This window comes from Pleurodeles waltl, chromosome 4_2 (assembly GCF_031143425.1).
Source record: "Pleurodeles waltl isolate 20211129_DDA chromosome 4_2, aPleWal1.hap1.20221129, whole genome shotgun sequence".
In the NCBI taxonomy this organism is placed as follows: domain Eukaryota; kingdom Metazoa; phylum Chordata; class Amphibia; order Caudata; family Salamandridae; genus Pleurodeles; species Pleurodeles waltl.
Genome location: NC_090443.1, coordinates 339,711,847 through 339,735,604, shown reverse-complemented (window position 1 = coordinate 339,735,604; position 23,758 = coordinate 339,711,847). Strand labels below are relative to the sequence as shown.

At 44.1% G+C, this 23,758-nt stretch overlaps 1 protein-coding gene across 1 annotated transcript; it reads right to left on the bottom strand.

Annotated features, from left to right (window-relative positions):
- Positions 1-237: 237 nt before the first annotated feature.
- NOL12 (nucleolar protein 12) lies at positions 238-23,016 on the bottom strand. Its single transcript, XM_069231381.1, has 6 exons — positions 22,870-23,016; positions 8,867-8,972; positions 8,565-8,613; positions 5,981-6,123; positions 5,204-5,310; positions 238-1,058 (listed from the first exon to the last, which is right to left on the bottom strand). Exons 1-6 carry the CDS (start codon positions 22,932-22,934, stop codon positions 887-889), a joined length of 642 nt encoding a protein of 213 aa, XP_069087482.1. The 5' UTR covers positions 22,935-23,016; the 3' UTR covers positions 238-886.
- Positions 23,017-23,758: the final 742 nt, after the last annotated feature.

The following is a 23,758-nucleotide window of genomic DNA, read 5'->3' as shown; positions in this document are numbered from 1 at the left end:
GCACCTGCTCCACAACTATCGGTCAGCGGCCATGTTGACCGGCAACATATCACATCATGGGGGGGGAAGAGAAGTTAAAGGCTTTCGCTTGTGCTTCCCTTCCCAATGTTTCATATACCATGAATGTTTTCGAGACACCAAAGTGGACGCAGCTCAATAGGTGACCCACGCCGCTTCTTTCAGTACCTAAACATGCCAGACCCTGGACTACACAAAAAATACGAACCTATAGCAAAATGAGGCATCAACAGAAAAAAAACTTTATTTAAAAAACGTTCAAATATACAAAAATTGTTCAACGAACTGCAAGCAGCAGAACTTGGAAAGCATGTGTGGTCAGATCACGAAGAAGGTAAGCATATGTTCTGGGAAGGGTGAGGAGCTGAAATGAGTGGGTCCACGATGCCAACAAAAACACACTGATCGATTCTTGCAGCTCTCCATCAGATCCCAATTTAACGACCATGCCAAGAAGATGTTCTGTCCTAAACAAATGTATTTGAAAACTGCACCATGAGAACAAACATTTTTAACACCACTTCCTGGCAACCTCTAGGAGGAACCCTAGAGGACTGACCCTTTTGCTGCGCTTAAGGAACGGGAAAGATTCTGTGGCACTCTGCCCTAATCAGAACAACAGAAGTGACCATGAGGACAAGACCCCTAAATACAACTGGAGACTGGCACTGCTCCAGGCTCCTTATGTCCGAGAAACGGGGCTGTCCTGCCACACATGTCCACAATGTTCGAACTTGGACTCAGGAGACAAGAGTGCGAGCCAGCAGCACTCGACCTCCAGTACGACTAACACAGTCCCAAGCTCCACACTCATCCAATTATAGGGCTTCCTTCTCAACGACAGCACTGTTGTTCCACTCGTCCGCCATCACTCTCTGTTCTGTCCTCGTTTTCCAGTCAGACGACGGCGCTGGGCTTTGCTGGTCCGGCCTGCCCTGGGCTTTTTGGCTGCTGTGTCTTGTTGCCTGCCAGGTCGCTTTCCTTTGGTCTTTGCCTTCGACTGGCTGCGAGCATGCAAGGAGGCTGTCAGAGAGCAGATTCTGGGGGTAGAAAAAAAGAGATACATTTAAAAAAAGCAAAGCAAAAAGGGCCAACCAGTCATTCATGCAACTCGTTAGTAAAAAGGGCATCAATACATCCGTAAACTTAGTCAAACGATATGGAGCCAACTGGACAAAAGAGTTTTCAATGTTGGGTAAATGATGCATAGAAAATGAGAGATAAAACAGGAGCTGCGCAGTTGTCCGAACCTTTGACAGTCCAAGTTCAACCACAAGTCTGACCAGGCATCAGTAGCAGAGCATCATCGACCTACTCTTTCCTTCTGTGAAAGGTGCTGGAAGGGAATTCATGCCTTTACTCAATGTGCATGCTAACAATATGAAACCGCTCACCTGAATAATGTAATGTAAACATTGTTCACAAAACATTCAGTACCTATGATTACATGCTGGTGAGGCATTAAATGCCAATTTATATTTCCAGAGCAGGAGCATAATGCTAAACGATGGGGAGCAATGCTGCATGTTCTAAACGGAGAAGAGTTTGCATTCCCGTGCATACAATGCCACGGAGGAATGAGAATGTACAGGGTGTGACAGGAGAGGTGAGCGGTGACAGGACCTCGCAGTGATCGGAGAGGGGCATTGAGAGGTCCAAATGGACAGGGCAACGTGGGAGTTGATAGGAGGCATTGATGAAGTGAAAATGATAGTGAATGAGTGATAAAGAGGAAGTGAAACAAACTACAAGATGACTGAAAATAGAAAGGATGTGACAGCAGAGATGAGCAGTGATGGAAAGCTTGCAGTGACAGGAAGAGGGGACACTGATTGTAGAGGTGGGCAGTCACAGAAGAGGTTGATTTGATGGAGGGTTTGGGTAGTGACAGGAGGAGTTGGGTATGACATGAGGAGTTGGCAGTGACGGAGACTTGGACACTGGTAGGAAATACTAACAGGCACAAGATTTGAGGGGGCGGGGCGCTGATTGAAAGGGCAGTGACGATGGAGAGGTGGTTTGTTAAAGGGAAGTGGTCAATGACATGAGGTGGATTCAGACTGCAGAGGGTGAGTGAACGGCTGGTTATTATAGAGAGGGTAGATACTGACGGAAGAAGAGGATACTGGCTGGAGAGGGGTTAGTGAGGGGAGAAGTGAACAACGATGGGAGATATAGGCAGTAATGGCAGAGGACACTGACAGGGAGGCGGACTCTGATGAGGAGAAAGAACAGTGATGGGACATATGGCAAAAGATGATGCCACAAGTGCAAGTGACATAAGAGTGAGGAAGAAACAACACAATTACATAGAAAGAGTTTAGACAAGGTGGACAGTCTTTACTGGGCCAGCAATTTAATGAACTTCAGGCACCTCAAAAAAGGCTATGGGGGTGGTGGTTGTGGAGGTTTGGAGGTGGAAGGTGGTATTACAAAGATTGAAAGTCACTGTACTAGGCAGAATAGCTCACATTCTCACGCAACACAGCTCAGATACAATATATATATATTTGGTTTTGGCTACCCCTAAGTAACTGCTCTGTCAGATTATATAGAAAAAGGGGTAAATAACTCTAGTGGGATAAATGTATCTTGTATTTTTTTAAACAACAATAACACACGAGTTACTACTGAAAATAAAGATAATTTTTACAATGCACTAGTGCGATACAGTTAGCTAGACACCTCCCTTTGCCATTTCCAAAATATCTGAATTATCTCATATGTACAGAAGCAGTTCTATAAATATATACATCAAAAACGTCCAAAATGTTTGAAGCATAAATCATACTATCATTGTCTGAAATACATAGTTATATCCGGAAGAGGTCAAATATACATTATAAAAAAAAAAAAAAGGTCCTTTAGAGAGATTCCACTTAATCTTGGGTTGTCAAATGAATTTGTGGGCAGAACATCCAGCAAGGTTTGGATGGCAATCTGTACATAAGATGTCTTTTTGAATCTTCAGCGTGGACTTTTTAGTGTATGGTGGAATTGTCAAATCACAATGTACAAAAGCTACCTTGCAAGTAGAAAATACCTTTCTAACTTTCAAAGTATCTTTGGGACTCACTGCAATTAGGAAGGTGTGGATGATGTGAACATTGCTTCCCCCTCGTCATTCTGAATGGCAATAGCATATATCAATGGTGTGCAACTGCAAAGGTGGTTGTGAACCATTAATCAGATACCAACCTGTCAAAGCAGGCCCAATGGTTTAGCAAAGTAGAAGCTGTCTGAGACAGCTTCCACTTTGAGAATAACAGTAGTGGGCATCAGGGGATTGGGGGAAGGAGAGCAGGCAGTGGTCCAGAGGACCATTGTAAGCTCCCATTAATGTCCACACACAGAATGCCATTTCCCATTTTTGATGCAGCCCCTGTACTTTTTAAGGAGCATTTTGCAGATGTGAATGCTGGAATGGAGGTCTGCTATTCCCCGCAGATCTCTATCCCTGCAGTTACAACCATTAGGTAACATTCTGTGAAGTATAACAATGGCCATTCTGTGCTCTGCCGGGTTTGTACATGCAAAAAGAACAAGTGATTGATGGAACACTGAACAATGTCCAACATTAACCCCCAGTACTGAGATCTAGGACTAAATTCATTGTTTTTTTGCTACCCATACCATTTCAGTTTGGACTCTGCCATATGCAAATCAGTTTTGACCCTGTTCCCCATGGGAACAGTCGAGCCCTAACTGCCAGGCCTTCTCTGAACCAGAATCAAGCATCCTGGGACAGGTTTCAGGATATCACCCCTCATCAACCAGGCTAGCTTGACTTCAGTGGCATGGGGAGCACAGGACCCATGTCTGGGCATACCCGCCCCACTGAGGGCAACAATTGCAAAAGAACAAGTGATGGACAGAATGCTGAACAATGTCAAACATTAACCCCCAGTACATAGGTCTGGGACTAAACCCATTGTTTTTTTTTATTACCCATGCCATTCCAGTTTGGACCCAGCCATATGCAAATCAGTCTTGACCCTGTTCAGCATTCCATCCATCATCTATTCTTTTTGCTTTTGTCACCCTAAGTGAGAAGGGTAATCCCAGACTTGGGACCCATGCTCACTGTGCCACTGGACTCAAGCCAGCCTGGTGATTCTCTGAAACTGGTCCCAGGCTGCTTGTTTACGGTCCAGGTAGGACTTGGCTTGGAAGTTCGGCCTGGACTGTTCACCTGGGGAACCAGGATCAAGACTGATTTGCATATAGCTGGGTCTAAACTGGGGTGGCATGGTGGTCAAAAAAGTGATGGATTAAATCCAGATCTTTGTGACTGGGGGTGAATGTTTGCATTGGTCAGTGTTCCGTCCATCATCTGTTCTTTTTGCTTTTGGGTTTGTACAATGCATCACAGCAAAAAATGAAGGGTGCGTTGCAAAGCAGACTGCTTTTTGACCCAAATATTAAATATACAGAAAGTGCATTGCAGACCATGACAGAGAAAAAATACGTGTTTCTTTGAATTAGGCCAATTATCTCTTAATCAGGAGAGACCGAAGTACTGTATGTCATTATTATCCCGCTTCAGACCAAAGTCCTGCCTCTAAACACAAGCTGATGATATTTAAAACCCAGGCAGGCTGAACTTATCTCCTTATCAAAAGTTGGTATTCCTCTAACAACGACACCAACTAAAGCCCAGACTCTGACCAAGAGAAATGTGGGTTCTAATAATGACACCGAATCCAGTCTTAATAAGGCCTTGACATGTTAAACTCTTGCCTCAGAATAAAAGGAGGCTTTACTCCAACCCTGGGACGAGCTCAAGTGTGATCGGTCTCTGAAAACAGGCCAGTCTTGTCCAAAGTTATATCTCTGAACAGGAGCTAGTCTGGGACTAATCCTGAAAGGCTGAAATCCAATCTGTCAAAAAGAAAAAGCCTTGTTCTTACCACAACAAAGCCTGCAGTCCTGTCTTAATGCATGATGCCAAAGAGGTCTAATTAGCTTCAATCATTACTTGCTGCACTGCTCCATTTAAACTGCTGCTTCTAAAGAAAGCTCCATTCACAATATTTTAACTCCACTCAAGCTCTGCTTTGAGCTAAACCCCTTGAAGTAATACTCTTCCCCCTGCACTAAAGTCACAGCCCCACCATTTTGAGTACCAGATTCATTAAACTTCTTACGTCATAGCGCACCACTCTCATAACCCCAAAATTCTCACTTTTTAGACAGGAGTGGGTCCCCAGCCTTTTTGGGAAGTGGTTTCGGAACATTTTTTTCATCCTTTTTCAGGTCCGCCTCTCCCTCCTCCTCGTCTTCAGCCTGCAACTGGAAACAGAAGGCTGTGAGCACAGGACAGCAAAGGCTGTATATGACAATGTCACAATCATTCAGACTGGAGAGGGTGGTCAGGATCAAAGGACAAATGCAGGAGAGTATAGGAGATGCAACAGACACAGAGAGGAGACAACTCTGCCAAAAGGGTGCGGAGGCCAAAAGAAGGCACAACAAAGAGATGACCCTGCCGGCAGCCAAGGAAAAGAAGGACATACCAGAGAGGTCACAGGAAGAAGAGAGACATTAAGGGCCATATGTACGAACACATTTTCCCCATAGACACAGAATGGGTAAAACCCTTTGATACATCTGGCTCTAAATCACAGAGAATATAAAGTATAAACACGTGGCTGAAGCGTAATTTCCGATATGTAAATGTGGTTTCTATGGATTTAGCATTTTCTTTTTGTTAAAGATAATTAAATTGTGGGGAGGGAAAGATGCTCATTCCAACGCTGAACACCCTTCATGTGGCACCCCACTTTCGCTGAGATAGTACTTCCATTATTATACTTCTGTGAGGGGAGGAAATGGAAAGCCCTCTGGAGACCACCACAAAATTGAAAAAAAGCTGCTACAAAAATGACCTGTGCCCATGTCTCCCACCACTTAGCGACCCAAGTCGACTGGTAAAACTTCCATTAACAGTGCAGAAACGTACCCCCCAGCTATCCAGACCCAGCAGGCCGACTCCAGAAAGATCCAGATCGCTGACCGTTGTCACAGTCACCGTGTGGTTGGGATGGTCGTACTGTACAGACTCTTTCTTTGACGTCACCAGGTGCTCGAGCTCATCTGCCTCTTCTATGGGGGTTACAAAGGTAGATAATTCATTAGAGAAAACAGATTAGAGTAATGCTTAGCTTCACCAAAAACCTTAAACCTCATGCATGTTCTCTCCCTGAGACCGCCCTGCCTAGCTCTCTGAATTTACAGTAATAAAACTGGGAGGAGCAGAGAAAGTGGCCACATTCTGGTGTGTAATAGTCTGGTTGATTTGTACAAGGGTTGATTCCAAACGCACTTCGTTGCCCAAGGATGAAGAGTCATGTTTTCGCGGGTCCTGGATTAACTCTGGTTCAAGAGAACTGGGTCCCCTCTAGGTAATACAGTGCATATACCTCGCTGTGCACCATTTCAGATGTGATCTATGGACAATGGGTTGGTGTTTACCCTGTCTCACACTGGGAAAAAGTAGTTACCTTTCCTGTGGAAATGCAGTGATTAGGACTGGGAGTAGACAATAGAGCACTCCCCACTTCTCCACCGGACCTTACACAACTGGAAAAGAGAAGTATAATGAAAGAAGGGAGCTTATCCACAGCTTTCCCTCCTATTTGTCACTAACAATAATTGTAAATGGCCAGTGTAGGCACTCTGCCCCTCATTAAAACTAGATGAAACAAAAGTGAAGAGGGGTCAAAAGAAAAAAGTAAATCATAAATAAGGTTTCACAGGCTAGTAAGCCATTAGTCTTATCAGTTCCGTGCCCACAGCAGAAGCAGACACCTGCAACACACATGCTTGCAAAACCTGCTGCACATCAAGATTGAGAAGTAATGCCACAGTAGGAAGATACTGGCTGTTTTCCTGGAGTGCCATTAAAACAGCTACAGCAATGGCGTTTTCTGGAACTCCCATTTCAAATCAACCCCCCAACTAGCTCTGGCTTATTTACTCTTCTGCAGGAGTTTTACAGGTTATCAACTGAGGGCTAAGTAAGGAAATATTCGTACACTACCAAGATCTCCCAAAAGGTAAGGACTATTGTGCCAAGGCGGTAGATGCTACTTACCAGGCAAGAGGCTGTGCAAAGAAATAGAAGATTTGGGGGGCATAAAAGAAGTATTCTCCTACAATTTAAGGCAGAGTCCTTTTTATCTTTATTGCTGGAAGTAGATTTACCAAAATGCGATGTGTCACATTGATGAGCCATCAATGCCTGTTACTGTTTTTCTACAAAGTAGTAAAGATGACACCGTTGAAAATGTGGACAATTATAAACAGATTTATATTTTTTTTAAAACATACCAAGACCTTTAAAATGACAACATGTATGGTCATGGAACGGTTAAGTATTGCTGGGCCTAGTTCACCATACATCTTCCAGGAGCACAGGAACAGCTCCTAGAACCAGGAGCAAATAGGAATGTCTCGACAGAAGAGCGAAAGTGCATTAGCTAGTCCATACCACAACACAATGAAGTCTAGGAGGTTAATTTTAGAAAAGCTAATATAATAAAAGGGTTTAACTGTACAATTACTTTTCTTTTAGCATTAATTACGTTAGCAAGCTTTCCTACGTTAATCAAATAAAAACGGGGAGGTGTTAGCTGTTCCTATGTGTAAGGTGAGTACAATGTTCACCTCCCCCTAGATAACACTCTAAAACAATCAACCAAGTCCAGGGAATCATAGGAAGAGTTGCATAAAGGTCACTATCTTTTCAAATCTGGAAAGCAACTTCTATCAGACCCAATTTGCGGGGGGGGGGGGGGAATAACTGGTGTTTCGGCACCAACCTCCGTTAAATTTGGCCTTTTTCAGTACAACACAAAACTTGGCTGTGAAACAGTTAAATTACCAATCGATGATGCAAAATTGCAGTATAATTTTTTTAGGCCCTTGTAAATTTGAGGCATAGTAATACCGCAGATTTCAGAAATTTTGCAATGATATATATGAGCAGCATCTTTGATACTCTAAAGCCAGGAACCACCTGGCAGTGGAGTGGGACTGGCCTTTACCTTCCCATGAGTAGTCAGGCAGGACAGAACATCAACTCTGTGCATGAGTAAAAGGCCATGGCCCGTCTCTGTGCAATGACACACCAGGACACATCCCTTGCGCAATGGCGCATAATGGACATCACTCACTTTCTGGAGTGGCCCAGACTATTTAGTCCCCGTGATAGTGCAGTGATTAAGGTTGGGCCCTATCCTCCGTTTAATGACTTCAGCAAGGACATCTGCTTGTGTAGTACATGTCAGATGCCTCTCTCTTTATAACGGTAATGGCCAGGACCTTACTGCTATTCAAGATTAGCCCACCTGCCTATCCATCTACAGGGGCTGGGTTCCTCCCTGGCATGTTCCGAAGCACATGAAAGCAGGACATCAGAGGATTTTCAAAAGTGGGTGCTCATATTTTGCTTCAGAAAACGTGCAGACAGGGGCATGATGCTACCACTTTATCCAAAATGCTCAGGGTACACATTAAATATAGAGAGGCTGAGCAGTACTTACCAAGTGCTTCTTCACGTTCCTTCAGCATTCGCACATACTCTTTGTGTCTCTGAGAAATTAAACAGAACATTAATTGTATCGCTTAAAGAAGAGTCACACATTCCTGTGATAGGAGGTGATGGATGATGCACTAGGGTCAGGCGATACTGCTCTTAAACCAATAGATAATGGTAAGGAGTGAGAGTGCAGAACAAGTAACCTCCAAAGAGCGAGAGACTGGTACCGTTATCAACTGGACTCTTGTTGGCTAAGCCGCGAAAGGATTCTAAGTATATTTGGAAAGATTCCCTGGAAGTATGTACCTCTTCCCTCATCTTTTTCTGTTCATCTTTGATTTTTTTCTTGATTTCTTCCACGGCAGCTTTTCTTCTCTCCACTTTACGTTTGTGGAACCCAGTAAGGTACTCTCTGAAATATAACGCACAGCAGACTCAGTAATGAGTAGAAAGACAGTGGAAATAAGGCACAGTAACTGGGGGCTTTAAACAGAGTGAAATGGAATTCGGGGGTGGGGTTTAAAAAAAAAAAAAAAAAAAAAAAAAAAACCACATTGTGTGACAAATAATTTTCCTCATTTGTGCCTACGTTCTACAACCAGAAGGAGAAACAGGAGTCTTTCCCCAACCAGCCCAAATGTATAGATGTTCCACATTCACACTGTGAACGGAATTACTCAAAGCTTAACCACGTTTTCAGTAACACTGTGTCACTGATGGGTTTAGGCAGTCAATAAGTCATCACACATGCACTCTGTTATTCATCTTTGCATTCAAGCAGCCATTCATCAACTGACTTATTCTTGAATTTACCCTCTGATACAAAAACACAAAGCCCACACAAGTAGAAAAAGGAAACAGGCAGCCTCGAAAATAAAAAATAAAATCGTCTATCATTATTTTCAAGTTCCGGCATGGCTGTCACATTCAGAACCACTGTGCTGGACACCATGGATTGGTAAAACAATGACACACGAATGACAAGAGCATTCCGTAATGTCACAATGGTTTAGAGTGTGTAACCACAAAGGATGAGGTGCACTGCAGATTAAATGAGCGGCAGACAAGCGACTAGTAGCACTGGTTGACGAGCTGTAGTGTCCTTTTTATGAAATATTAAAATAAAAACAGGGAAGAAGCAAAGAAATGTAAAGGGAACTTTAAATGGTGAACACTGAAAAAAACAAAAAAGACCGATCACCCAGCCCTGACAATGAAGGGCACTCATTTTCAGGTGGATGTCCACATATGGTCAGAAAATGCTGTCATTCACAGGGTAAGAGGACCAATTATTGATATAGACTCAACCAATATACTGTACAGTACACCGTTATGGATGTAAGCAGAGAGTAAACAAGAATCTGACAGACCAATAGCAGAACAGAGCTCACCCAGAGGCCCTGTAAGCAGGGCCACTGGAATTATGTGGCAGGAGAGGCCCAAATTATGCGGCAGAGTAGAGTAAATTCTATGTCAGGACCAGAGGCTCTGATTAAGCTTCTCTTTCCATGCTTTATTTTTTCTCAGCAGCCAATCAAACAAAAGATTTAAAACACCACATTTCTCATAAAGTAAATATAGTCACATGACCAACAACACAGCTACTCCTCTATGAAACCCTATGACATCATAGCACTTCCTCTTTCTTTGCTGCTCAGCAGCCAGTTAAGTGCTTGTCTATTTTACCATTATATTTCAAGGTGTTCAGTGTATTGCGCATTATTTTTATGCGTTCTTGTTCTAGTCATTGTTTCTGCCCTCTAGGGTAGCGCTTTGGCCTCTGGGATGTGAGGGCTCCTTTTAGTTCCAGAAATTAGTAGAGGAGGAGCGGAGTTGCGGCCGCCTTCTTGGATTGGTCGCGTCTCCTCGTTTTAGCAATAGAACAGGTGTGCATACGCGTGCAATGCAGCACGTCTGTAATCGCAGCATAGGAGACTTGGGGACAGCTTCGGATGGCACGGTTCACCGGTCTCTTTATAGTTTATCTCCCCAAAGTACCAACAATCCTTTCTCCTTGTGCTCTCTACGCCCTGTGGCATCAGAGTGTGTCCAGGGTCGAAAAATTCAGCATAGGCTCTGCCTAGAGTGCTTCAGGCGCCTCCCTCCACTCTCTAAACAATTTCAGTGCCTGCTTGGGTTGGCACTCCCCCGACTGTAACTGGACAATTATATTTGTCATTTTCCTGCGCTATCATTGACCATTATTATCCCTATGAAGAGGACAGAGGGGATTACCAGGAATTTTCCCCCTCTTTTGAAGAAAACCCGGTGGAAGCATTAGATAATAATGTGCAATTATCAGTTAATAAGGCATTAGCCATGGCCCTGGGCCCCCTGACCTTCCACCTCAAGGGTTTTGCTCGTTAGCAGGGCTGGCTCTCCTCTCTTCCCACCTCTGGTGACCCAGCACCTAAACCATCTAAGCAAACAGAGAGAACAACTAAGTATAAAGCCAAAGCAAAACGATGGCACTCCCAGGTCTACGACAGTCCTAAAGTACATTGATATAGCCATCCTCAACCCTCCTCTTCTGATGACCCCTTTAAGCTGTTAGACCTTATTGGTTCAGATTCATCCATGGGCTCTTCGGACAGTGATCAGGGCGACGTCCCGGGGCCCAGCAGGAAAAGGCATCATGAGCACGGTTCGGATCTGGGCCCTAGTCCCCTCAAGGGATTTACCTTTGATCCAGCAGAGATTGTCCATCCCCAGTCAACCAACTGGACTCCTCTGCCCGAAGTAGCCAACTATATTCAGTCACACCTTAGACAAGGTTATGAAAAGGAGGTCAAAGTGCGGCTGAAATCTGAATGTCCCAGATCGGATCTGGATGGTAAGGTGGAGGATACGCCTGAAGTGGACCCAACCATGGTAAACTTGATGAAAAAATGGTCCAGAGACCCCAAGAAAGAACTGGACAGAGCCTGACGGTCTTGCCAGGATAAACTGCTGAATACTGCAGAGCCCATTACTAAAATCCTGGAATTGGGGTTCCATTCTAAGGAGTCTGGCATTCCGGTTGACCCAGACATTTTGATGGGATGGGCGCAGTTTGCCAACTGGGTAATGCCAACGTGACCATGTCCACAGAAAGGATGAGGTTGATCCTCATGCGGATTGACCCTAAGCTGAATTACCTGACAGCCTCTGAGGCCGGTCCGACTGCACAGGGCTTACTTTTTGGGGGCCCTTTTGTCAAGGATCTGGCAAAGTTTGCAGCAACATTTAATACAGTGGACAAGACACACCTTTCTTTAAAGAAAGTCTTACGTAACTCCCTTTTTGGAAGGGCTGGACGATATAGAGCCCGCTCAACAGGCCATGGATTTTACTAGGGCTCCCAGTGTGAAACCTTCAACATGTCTCGTGGAGGTTGGCAAGACCAATTTCCTGACCAGACCTTCTACCCCTCCAGACCTGAGGGGGTCGTCAAAGTTTCCATAGGGGCAGAGGTTACCACAGAGGCTCCCAAGACACAGGACATTCAGGTGAGAATTCTACTGTATACAGAGGTGATTTTGGGGGGAAGAAATCAGTTATTCTTACACAATTGGATACATGGGTCCTAGAGTCAGTTCAGGGGTACAAGCTGGAAGTTTACAGCTTGCCAGTTAAAAAATGTGCCCTCTCTGCAGACGTCTTTATCCCTATGAGATCAAGAGCTTGAGGCAGAGGAAATTCTTTCCTTGCTTCACAAAGACACTATGGGGGTCATTCTGACACTGGCGGCCGGTGGCCGCTAGGGCCACCGACCACGGGAGCACCGCCAACAGGCTGGCGGTGCTCCCACGAGCATTCTGACCGCGGCGGTTCAGCCGCGGTCAGAAGCGGAAAGTCGGCGGTCTCCCGATGACTTTCCGCTGCTCGGGGGAATCCTCCATGGCTGCGGAGCGCGCTCCGCAGCCATGGGGATTCTGACACCCCCTACCGCCATCCTGTTCCTGGCGGGTCTCCCGCCAGGAACAGGATGGCGGTAGGGGGTGCCGCGGGGCCCCTGGGGGCCCCTGCAGTGCCCATGCCTATGGCATGGGCACTGCAGGGGCCCCCGTAAGAGGGCCCCGCAAAGTATTTCAGTGTCTGCCATGCAGACACTGAAATACGCGACGGGTGCAACTGCACCCGTCGCACCCCTGCAACTACGCCGGCTCAATTCTGAGCCGGCGTCCTCGTTGCAGGGGCATTTCCTCTGGGCTGGCTGGCTCTTTTGGAGAGCGCCCGCCGGCCCAGAGGAAATGTTAGAATGGCCGCCGCGGTCTTGTGACCGCGGTGCGGTCATTTGGCGGCGGAACCTTGGCGGACGGCCTCCGCCGTCCGCCAAGGTTAGAATCAGGCCCTATATGCCTTTCATCTCCTCATCCCGGAGTTTTCATCAACAATGTTTTCTTGGTCATCAAAAGAGGCGAGGATTCCTGCTTTGTACTCAACCTAAAAATAAAAAAAATAAAAACTTACATTCGTGGATAATATACAGGCATTTTCAGATGGAGGGTTTTCATCTCCTTGGTTATATGTCAGAACCACGAGTGCTTCAAACACCCATGGCCCAACGACGAGGTCGGAACAACGACCTCGTTCTTATCACTAATGCCTTTACCACAAATGCGTTTACAACGATTTTCCGTTGTAAACGCATTCCTGGTAAAGGCATTAGTGATCAGCATGCATGGTTCCAGCATGCTTCCCCTCTACCCCTCCCACCCCCAAAAATTATTGCGACCCTCCCATCCCCACAACTACCCCCCACCCCCAAAATTACCACAACCCCCCTCCCCTAAAACCTAAACACCCCAACCCACCCCTTAAACCCTCACCCCCCCCTTCAATTCTTTTGGCAGGGGCAATGTTAAGAGTACACAGTTCTGCCATTCAGTCTCTCGTTAGCTCTATGGTGTTTCACCAAGCTGATGAGACCGGTGTCAGAAGCTCTCTGCGCCAGGAATATCAGACTCATTGTGTACCACAACGATTTACTCCTGATGGCCCAAGATCCTCAGACAGTAATTCTACACCTTTCCTGGACGACCCAGGTGTTACAGGAGCTAGGATATGTCATCAACCAGCAAAAATCTTGTCTGCTCCCTTCTTAACAGATGGAATGTTTTGGGATTTCAGATACAATCTGTGTTATCCCATTTAATTCTCCCCTCTCAGACAATTCAGAACATCAAGAAGGAATTGAGGTCTACCTTGCAGGACCAGATAATATCGCTGAGGTCTGTAGCACGGATTGTGGGTCTCCTAGCATCGGTCTATTCAGGCGATGTTCTCTGGACCTTTACATTACAGGTCTCTCAAATGTCTCAAGATTCACCGCCTGCAGAAGGGGTTGTCGTATTCAGGTCAGATTCAGCTTTCGGCGGAGGCCAAGCTGGAGTTGAATTGGTGGCTGACCCACATGGAAGCCTGGAATGGCAAGGCGATTTTTGTCAAAGCTCTGGATGTCATTTTGGAACCGGATGGCAGCAGGTGGGGGTCCCTCTCTATAGGGAGTCGTTGGACAGAGAACGAGCTTCATCGCCACATAAACTGTCTGGAGCTGTTGGCGGGATCTTTTCCGATTAAGAACCTTTCCCCTTCCAAGTCAGACTGTTGCGTTCTGCTGAGGATGGACAACGTTTCAGCACTTCACTGTGTCAACAGACTGGGGGGCACGAGGTCTCGGATGTTAGCAGAGATTGCCAAGGATCTTTGGCATTATTGTCTGCAGTGCCGGATTTCGGTTATTGCGGAGTATCTTCCAAGCGCGAAGAACTCAGTGACAGACTGGTATTCCCGTCGCCTCCAAGCTTTCAGCGATTGGAGGTTACACCTGAAGATCTTCGTACAACTCAATCGCATTTGGGGTCCTTGTTCAGTGGACATGTTTGCCTCCCGGATCAATCGACAAACTCCTCCCTTCTTCAGTTGGCGCCTAGATCCAGAGGCTCTGGCGACAGATGCGCTTTTGGAGGATTGGTCCGTCCAAAAGGGTTACACTTTCCCTCCATTCAGTATGATCCCCAGAGTTCTTTAACTGGTAAATGGTCAGAAGGCCGAGATGGTCCTGGTAACACCGTTGTGGAGAGCACAATTGTGGTTCCCCTTGGTTCTGGCAATGCCGTGCAACATTCCTCTTCCGATTCCCTCATCTCCGGAATCTGCTACTGGATCCGGCAGACCTTCCACATCCGCTGATATCATTAAACAAGCTCAAATTAGTGTCCTGGGGGGTTTCAATAATAGATGGAAATTGCCAGGCTTTTTGGTTCAGGCTTCCGCCTGCATTGTTCAGTCCTGGTCCAGTAATACCCATAAACGATATGCTTCGGCATGGCGGAGATGGGTTTGCTTGTGTAGTGAAAGGAGTTTGGATCCCTCTCAGGCAGATGTGTGCTCCGTAGTTAATTTTCTGTCTTCATTGGCTGAATCAGGACTGACTTATAGGTCGGTGAACAACTACAGATCCACTATCTCAGCGGGCCATCTTCCAGTCAATGGTAAACCAATTGGGGAGGAACCGTTGGCATGTAAGGTATTGAGGGGTATTAGTTTTTCCAATCCCCCTCAACCGAAATACTCTGATTTGTGGGACGTGAACAAAGTGCTATAAATCTTGGCTGGATAACAGGTATTTGTCGTGAAAGCTGTTGGCAGAATTAAATATGGTGCTGTGTGTGATTTCTTGGAATAGGAGTTTCAGATGTCCGAGCTTTGGACCTCAAGGGTCGTCAATTTTTTCCAGAAGGTGTATCCTTCTCAGTCACTAGACGGACCAGGACTAACACTAAGTTAGTTTCTTACTCAGCTTTTCCTAATGGTTATAACCTATGTGTGGTACATTTCTCAGAGCTTATGAAGACGCGACTAGCGAATTTCGCATGGATCCACAAAGGCAACTGCTCATTGCATTGCAGAAGCCCTTTAGATCAGTCTCTTCCGCCACATTGGCTAGATGGATGAGTTTGCTTCTTTCAGAAGCAGGTATTGATGTTTTCTGAGCTCATTCTGCCAGAGGATCTATGACCTCAAAATCTTTTGCTCTAGGGTCTTGTTTAGCGGATATCAAGAAAGTGGCAGATTGGTTTTCTGAATCCACTTTTAAATCATTCTATCATAAACCTGTTTTAGATGCAGCACCAGTATTGGTGGCTCAGCTTTGAACAAGCATAATCAGAGCCTCTGGTCCTGACATAGAATGAAAAATGTTCTATCTAGCGCATTAAGAATTTTCAATTCTATTAAGGACACGGAGGCGAGGATTATCCCACTCTGAAGATATATGGTGACCTACGTACAGTGTAAGTATGGCATTTAAAATATTTCTGATTTTGAAGTTATTATTATTGCCCACCCGTTTAGTTCTTGCATAAGGGTTAGAGAATAGTTTTACGGATCTGTATTTTATCATTAGGTACAGAGCAAAAACAAGCCTAAGGGGTGTGCTCCGCAAGATTAATCTATCAGGAGAGCCTTTCTTCATCTGCTGTGGATCGCTGAGTTTTGACGGATCTGCAGGGACTTCAAGTTTCTAATCAAGAGCAGAGAAATATCGATCAAGATTGCAGGCAAGAAGGATGTTCTCGTGTGCCGTCTGTTACAGATATTTGAAGTTGGCTTTTGGAGAACTGAGTTATACGTTTAAACGTTAAACTCACACGTATTGTAATGAGTTCATTATACTTATCTCTGCACCGAAAGAGGTAGTGGTATGATGCCATAGGGTTTTATAGAGGAGTATCTCAATGTTGGTCATGTGACTATATGTACTTTATGGGAAATGTAGTGTTTTAAATCTTTTTGTTTGATTGGCTGATTGGAAAAATAAAGCATGGAAAGAGTAGCTTCATAGAATTGAAAATTCTTAACGCAATAGCTAGAAATGTTTTCATTTTGCAGCCAGAACAGGCAAATTAAACAGCGTAATGTGGCACATTTTATGGTAGTATTATTCCCTCATTTTCACACTTGTTAACACTGTCTGGGCATCATTGCACTTAATTTGTTCCAGCTTAACACTCAAATATAGCAATAAGCAAGAGAAAGGTGACCCGTCAAGCTTTGGAAAGGGCCTCCCACAGCACACCAACACATCGCTGTGCTTTTAGTAACCTTGAACCATTTGAGCTATAAACGTTTTTTTGTTAAACTCTACACATTATGCAGCAGATGGTAGATTATGTGGCAATTTCTCAAATCTATAAATATGTGAACCCTAGCAGCACAATCACATAATTCCAGTGGCCCTGCCTATAATATATATATATATATATTATTACTATTCAAAGAAAATTATTACAGTTACCTGGTTACCAACATGAAAATCCTTCACTTACAACGTTAATCTGTGACATTCCATGTAACAAAACTGGGATAAATGCCTATTGACAAACGTATGTTTTTCACAATCAATGTCATGTCTATTGTGTTTATTATGAATTTTTAATAGTAAGCAGGAAAAAGTACCTTCTGCAGTATATTATAAAGATATTGCAAGATAACAAGAAGCCCATAACCATATAGAGGAATGAGGCCAAAGGCAGAGTTACTTCATAAGGTTATAGAACTCAGAGGTGACTTGCAATATCCCTATAATGTACTGCAGAGGGTATATTATCCCATATTATACATGGCCACACCATCACTTTTCCCACAAACCACTTAAAACCTTGGTGTGTAGCTCTTTCATAAGAAAGAGCAAGCATGTTTGAAAACATGAAGAATGAAAATAATACCTTTAGTGAAAATGTAAACACACCAAAAATCTGGTAGATATTTTTCTGCAAACATTTATTAGAAACAGTGCAATACAAATCAGTTAAAAAAAAAAGCTGCAGTAGCTCGGAATGCAAAAGGAACTGATAAACCCAAGATCAATGGGATTCCTACTGACCTTAGTTTGATCCATTCTTGCTGCGGGCACTAGGCCCAACCACAAAAGTGGAGCAATGTTGTATCTGCAGATGTGGGGTGATGCTGAAAGGTTGGGATTTTGTGGGTTCCTGAGGTTTTCATCAGAGAAATGTAAGGAAAATGCACGATTTAAGGCAACTGAGGTTTGAAGGACAGCGATTCACCAAAACACCAGAAGTAGCGGAAGTGACATCCTACCCCAGTGACCTTACTACCATCACAGAAAGTGGCATCATCATGACCCTTGACCATGGATCTTTACAGGAAGTGAGGCCACAATCTTTAGGGTACTTCATATTGGATACCTGGGGAACTCTATTCCTTTCTCTTTTTATTATATAAAATTGATGTGGTATATCTTCAAGAGAATATAGTGCTGAAGAACACTGAACTGTACTGGGAGTCTAAATAATTTATACCACAAAGAGCCATGGCTTAATGTTACCCCCATAAAATTAATAGATCATAATGAGTATGTAAGCTCACATGTATAAATTGGTACACACCTTATATTGAATAGAACTATATTATTCCCCATTGCCAATGCATTTTGATTCCTGGTCATTTGTAAGACACCATCACTTGTGCAACTCACAGAAGTGAAGGTTTTTCACACACATTTGTTCATGTAATAATAATAATGAAACAAAGCAGTAGTTTGTATAAAACGGGCTTGTTAGTGTTTATCTAATCAGAAGAATAAGCACTTCACTGCTGAAATGATTTTACAAAACCTAACTGTAATGCCCTGGTCCCAGAGAAAGCTATAGAAAGTAAACAGTGCTCACTAAGATGCCCCCCGTAAGGCATGGGTGCCCTCTTAGGCCAAAAACACCAAACAATCTGCCAGTGCCACAACTTTTCCATTAGTGAGGTCCATATACCATAGGTGACGCTTATGTCAAAAAACTACCTCTTGTATGTCAGGACCAGAATTTGGTCATGGTTGTCCTTCCCACACAATGCCATGGTTGTCCTCTATTAAGCTAGGAATTACCATTAGTCAGTACAAGCATTTTACAATGTGTACCCCTATGCCAAGAATTTACTCCAGCAACAGCATTTTTCCATGGCTGTCCCCATACGCCAAGCATAACTCTACCATGTTAGCCCCAGTATCATGTGAAGAATTGTCTCTAGTACAAGCATTTGGCCAGAGGCCTCCACGAACTAAGAATTATCTTCAGAATGACAGGGCCAACGCCATATTCTATTTCAAACTCATGGTCGCCGACTCATTCACTCTCATTCTAGTACACTCAAATTATCACACTCAGTCCCACATATTTGCACACTATCTCACTGATTATTTTGCACTTATCCTAACTCAAATTCAGCCTTACTCATTTTTCTCATTCTTTCAAACACTTACAAGCAGGCTTACTCATTCATTTATTCACACTCATTCTCACTCGCTATAAAGCGTTCATTCTTAATTACAGTTACATTCATTCACTTTTAATTCCATTAACACTGCATCTTACTCTGTCTAAACACTCATTCTTGTTCATTCTCACTAACTTATGCTCACCCACTAACTTATTTGATGACTCCTCACTCACTACCAGTCACTCCCTCTCTTTCACACAAACTAACTATCTCACACAAATGCACTCTCACCACGCACTACAATTAAAGACATCAACCATACCTCAGCTATCAGTGAATGTCTTGTTCCAGCTCTTTGTGCTACATGTTTTACTACATTAACAGTGAATAAAAGACTATAAATTATTAGTGAACAAAAAATGTGCAGAAAACAAGGAGGTGGGCCCTCAATACCCCTGAGGGTGATTACAGATTAGCGCTCTGTTCTTGGCACTGATCCTGCCACTTCAGCAACACAGGTGGTCGCATAAGCAGCCCCAGGGGTTGAAATGAAACCTCTATTCTATAGTTATTCCTTTGTTCCCCAAATCTCTCATCTTCTTTCTATCCCATTTGCCTCATTACACTCCTTTTCTCACATGTCCCTCTCGCCCCCTTTATGTCGCTTTATGAGTTCTCTCATGACAGTCTCTCATTAATAGTATTTTTACCATTACCTCCTTAATTCCCACTCTTTGAACTTTCAGTCTCACCTCTCTCTTTCACTTATCACCCCTTCTCTTGGGTGTCTATTTCACGTGTCTACCCCCCCTCTGCTCTCCTTCCAGTCTCTCTTTTTGTCACACCTGTCTCTTCCTCTAATTTTTCCTTTCTTAGCTGCGCCTCTCTCATTTCTCCTGTCACTTCTTTCACTCTTGTTTCCCTCTATGCCTCTGTAGTCTCTTTTTTGTCTTTTGCAATTTCTCACCTGTCTGTGGGGTGTTTCAGCTTCATTTCCTAACCTTTCTACTGCCCCCCTGTCATCTATTAACTCTTCCCTTTCGCTCCCTCTCACCTGGCAACGCATGAGACAGACATTTAGATGTCTTTCTTGCCAGCCCTCTCAACTGGCAAAAAAAAAAAATGTTGCAAATGTTATTTTCGATTCCACCCCTTCACAACACGCTGCAAAGGCAGCTCATAATAAGGCCCCCGGTTCAGGAAAAGTGGTAACATTTTGTTTAATTGCAGTGTCAGTTTCGATCCTAGGGGGAGATCCAGGGGTCACAGTTGCAGCCCCTGGTGACCTCTAAATGACGTTCATGCTTGCCACACTGGGAACTGCCTCAGCATACTGACTGTGGTCAGTCTAGAACACTAGTATGCCTTCAAGCTGGAGGGAGCAAAAGGTGGCTTGGATGCTAATGCAGATGTGGTCTGTACAGATCAATAAGATGTTTTCGCTTGTTTGGCAATGAACCTGGTGCCATACACCAACAGGAAGAGGGCACCAAATCTATCATACTGAAATGTGCTCGTACGTCCGTTGTTGGCATTCGTAGTTCCACCTGCAGCATCTCGTCTCCCAGGTTTGAAGAATGTGCAAGCCAATGCCTGGATTCCGGTGTTTTTATCCTAGGTGAACGTTTGCCACCAGCTAGTACTATGCTGCTGGCATTTTGTGCAAGTATAATGAACGGAAGCTTGTGGCACTACAGTGGATGCTCCATCATTTCAATATTATTTGCCTTTCTTTTTTAAGCTTTCCTGTCCAAGGTTGTCCAAAAAACAAAAAAAAACACAAGGGGCAGAGTCCTTTGACATTCTGGGGACTCCATTCGGACTTCTCAGTGCTTGCTTCCTCCAAGTAATAGCAGGCCTGAATGGCTGCGTCTCTGTCTTCTTTGTAGCTCTAATGGCTGTCCCAGTTGCTGACTCAGTTGTCCGGTTAATACAGAAGGGCTGAAAACTAAAATTGTCTGTGTCCAGTCAAGTGGTCGGACCCTTCGAGCTTGCTCTGTACCAACTGTGATTCTGGCATTTGTTGAGCATTTTAGAATTTCCTTCTCTTGGCGTGAGGCTTGCAATTTTTCTCCTCTTGTTTGTGACCCTGTACACACTTTTACACATGATGGGTTTATGTTAGGGTTTCCCCATTTTTGTCTAGCATGCTTAGCCAGCAGCCATTAAGGTTCTTAGAGAATGTTGTGAGGAGTCTGTCATCTACAGAGGGTTACACCTATCATCTGATAAGGGTTTTTGAATTGGTTTGCCTGAGCGCTTGATTTGTCTTGCCTTTATGGAATCTTCCCCCTGTGCTTCAGGTTTGTTAAGTGCCTCATTTTAGTCTGTGGAAGAGATTCCACTACTGTGCCTGATGTTCCAGGTGCCTGACAGGGCCACTGGAATTAGGTGGCAGATAAGGACCAAATTATACTGAAGGGTTGACCAAATTATATGTCAAGAAAAGGCAAATTATGTGGTGTAATTAAGCACATTCTGTGATAATCAATTTGTAGAGTGCTACTTGTCACCTGTGAGGGTATCCAGGCACTGCTGGTTATAACTTTCTCGTTTTCACACATGCTTTTACTGTCTGGGTAAACGTATTACCTCATCAGTACCCGTTTAACACCACAGTACAGCAAAGCAATAAGCAACAGAAAGTGACCAGTTGACCACCGCCAACATCTTCCACTTGGAGGCAATACGTATAGCCATGTTGTTAGTAACTTTTGAACCATTTGATCTACAATCTTTTTTTCTTAAAATCTGCAGAGTATGCAACACATGATGGGTTATGTAGCAAATGCAGCACATCCATAATTATGCTGCACACGCAGCTGTTGCAATATTTGCATTTTCCTCCAGAGGGGGTGGTGTTAGGTGTGCCAAGTTATTTCAGATCTGATACTAATAAATGTAATTATTAATTTTGAGTAACTTTTAATGGGGCAACAAGTTCGGCAACTTGTTTTTCCTCTTTTTAGAAGAAATAAAGCTTTTAAATGTTCGTTTTAATTAGATATTGTTTTTGATTTGTTTCCACTTGTAGCTGGAAGTGTTTTTTTTTATTACTTTACTTAGTTATTTCCTTACACACGCATATATATATATATATATATATATATAATTATACTTATCTCTCTGTACCACCAGTTTTATACTCCATAGTTTACGCACGAACCATTATGTTTTTGACCCAATTTTAATGCTCTATAAGATTCAAATGCCATTAATGTTGAGGGCTTCCCCAACTTTACATCAGGTTTTCTAATTTCACAAAATATAGTGTTGCCCACAACAGTCAGCGGAGGTTCTGGTCCAGACTTTCATGCCACAAATGATGGCCAAATCAAAACACTCTTTGAAACAGACGCTCCTTTCATTTTCTATGGCCTAGGACATATGGAGAAAAAGCTTTCTGTCTACAACCAGTGGCAGGATTTGGGCAGCGGTTCTGGTTTATGTCAGTTCTGGAACTCCTCTTTCCTTTTCTTTCTAGGTTGTTCTTTCCGTGCTGAATGTAAAGGGGGGCCTGTGCCTGTCGTATACACGGCTACTACTTGGGCACCTCTGCATAACTTTTTCACATTATAAGCTGGATTGGTCTATGCCTCCCCTTGATCCACTGGGGTTTCACTGGCTTCCATTTCGTCTGCTTAGAATGTCCGAAACTGTGATATTGGTATCTAAACGGGGAGGGTCATATAAGAGTACTTTCCCCAATTCCCCACTACCCACCGATGGGACTGATCCTGCTCCAGCACCCAGCCAACATGCGTACTGCTCTTCAACGCTAACCAATTCGAAAACCAATGGTCTTCCTAGTTGTCTACTACCTCAAAGCAAGAAAGACAGTCATTTTCTAAATACACATCCCGAGTTCCCTTTAACACTGCCAGAGTTTGCTTTCTTTACTGCTAAACGCCAACAATTTTGCATCTTCCAGTAACTAACAGCCAGAGTTCCAAGCCTCGCTCTGGCCAACTACTTCCGATGTGTAACAAGCTGTTTCCGGTTAAAACAAACGATTTTAGTCGGTCGGGGATTTAGCGTACCCAACGCGAACCGTCTCATACATGTACATCCAGTCTTCTCTGTCCACTCACCGTCGTTTCTCCTCGTCGAACGTGAGCTCCCTGCGGGCCGCAACCTTCACCTTACGTTTCCCCATGCTTAGCCCGCGAGGAACAGGAAGCGGAAAGGAAGACAGGGGACCCGCGAGCAGTGCTAAACACAGAAGACAGACTATGGGGAAGACGACGAAAGACGGGCTGAAAAAATGAAAAAGAAGACAGACTACGTAACAAGAAAAATAGAAGTAAAGATACTACACTGAAAGCTAAGATGTAGCAACAGGATACACTATTAATTAGGGAATTATACTTAATAGCCAGAGCTGGCGACTATGGAACCAGGAAGCCAGGTTTGAACCACCCTTGTCTCAGCACCCAGCGAGCCTGAGCACCGAATCCGTAAATCTCATATCATAAATGTAGGGTGACCAGACGTCACGGATTTCCCCGGACAGTCCCGGTTTTTAGAGGACTGTCCCGGTATCCCGACGCTTCTCTTAATTTTAAATAAATGTCCCGGTTTTTGGGACAAAGGTCAGATCTTTAAATAAATGTCCCAGTTTTTGGGACAAAGGTCAGATCACCTAGGGAAGCATAAATTAAAAACGCCCACAAAGTATGAAATAATGAAAGTAATTTATCTGTTGCTGTCAGGCAACACAGTCCCTTGTCTGCTCCCAGCAGAGAGACGGAGTGGGGAGCAAAGAGAGGTGGGTGGGGGCGGTTTGGGGGGTTGCAGGGTGGGAGGTCAAGCCATAGCTAATTGTATATATGTAGTATTAAAACGGGACAGGCCAGATATAAAAGTGAGAGTAGTCCTTCTTTTATGTCTGACCTGTCCCGGTTTTTGCTCCTCAAGATCTGGTCACCCTACATATATGCAAACAGCCCGATTCAATTGGGAGAGTCCCGATTTCTGAAG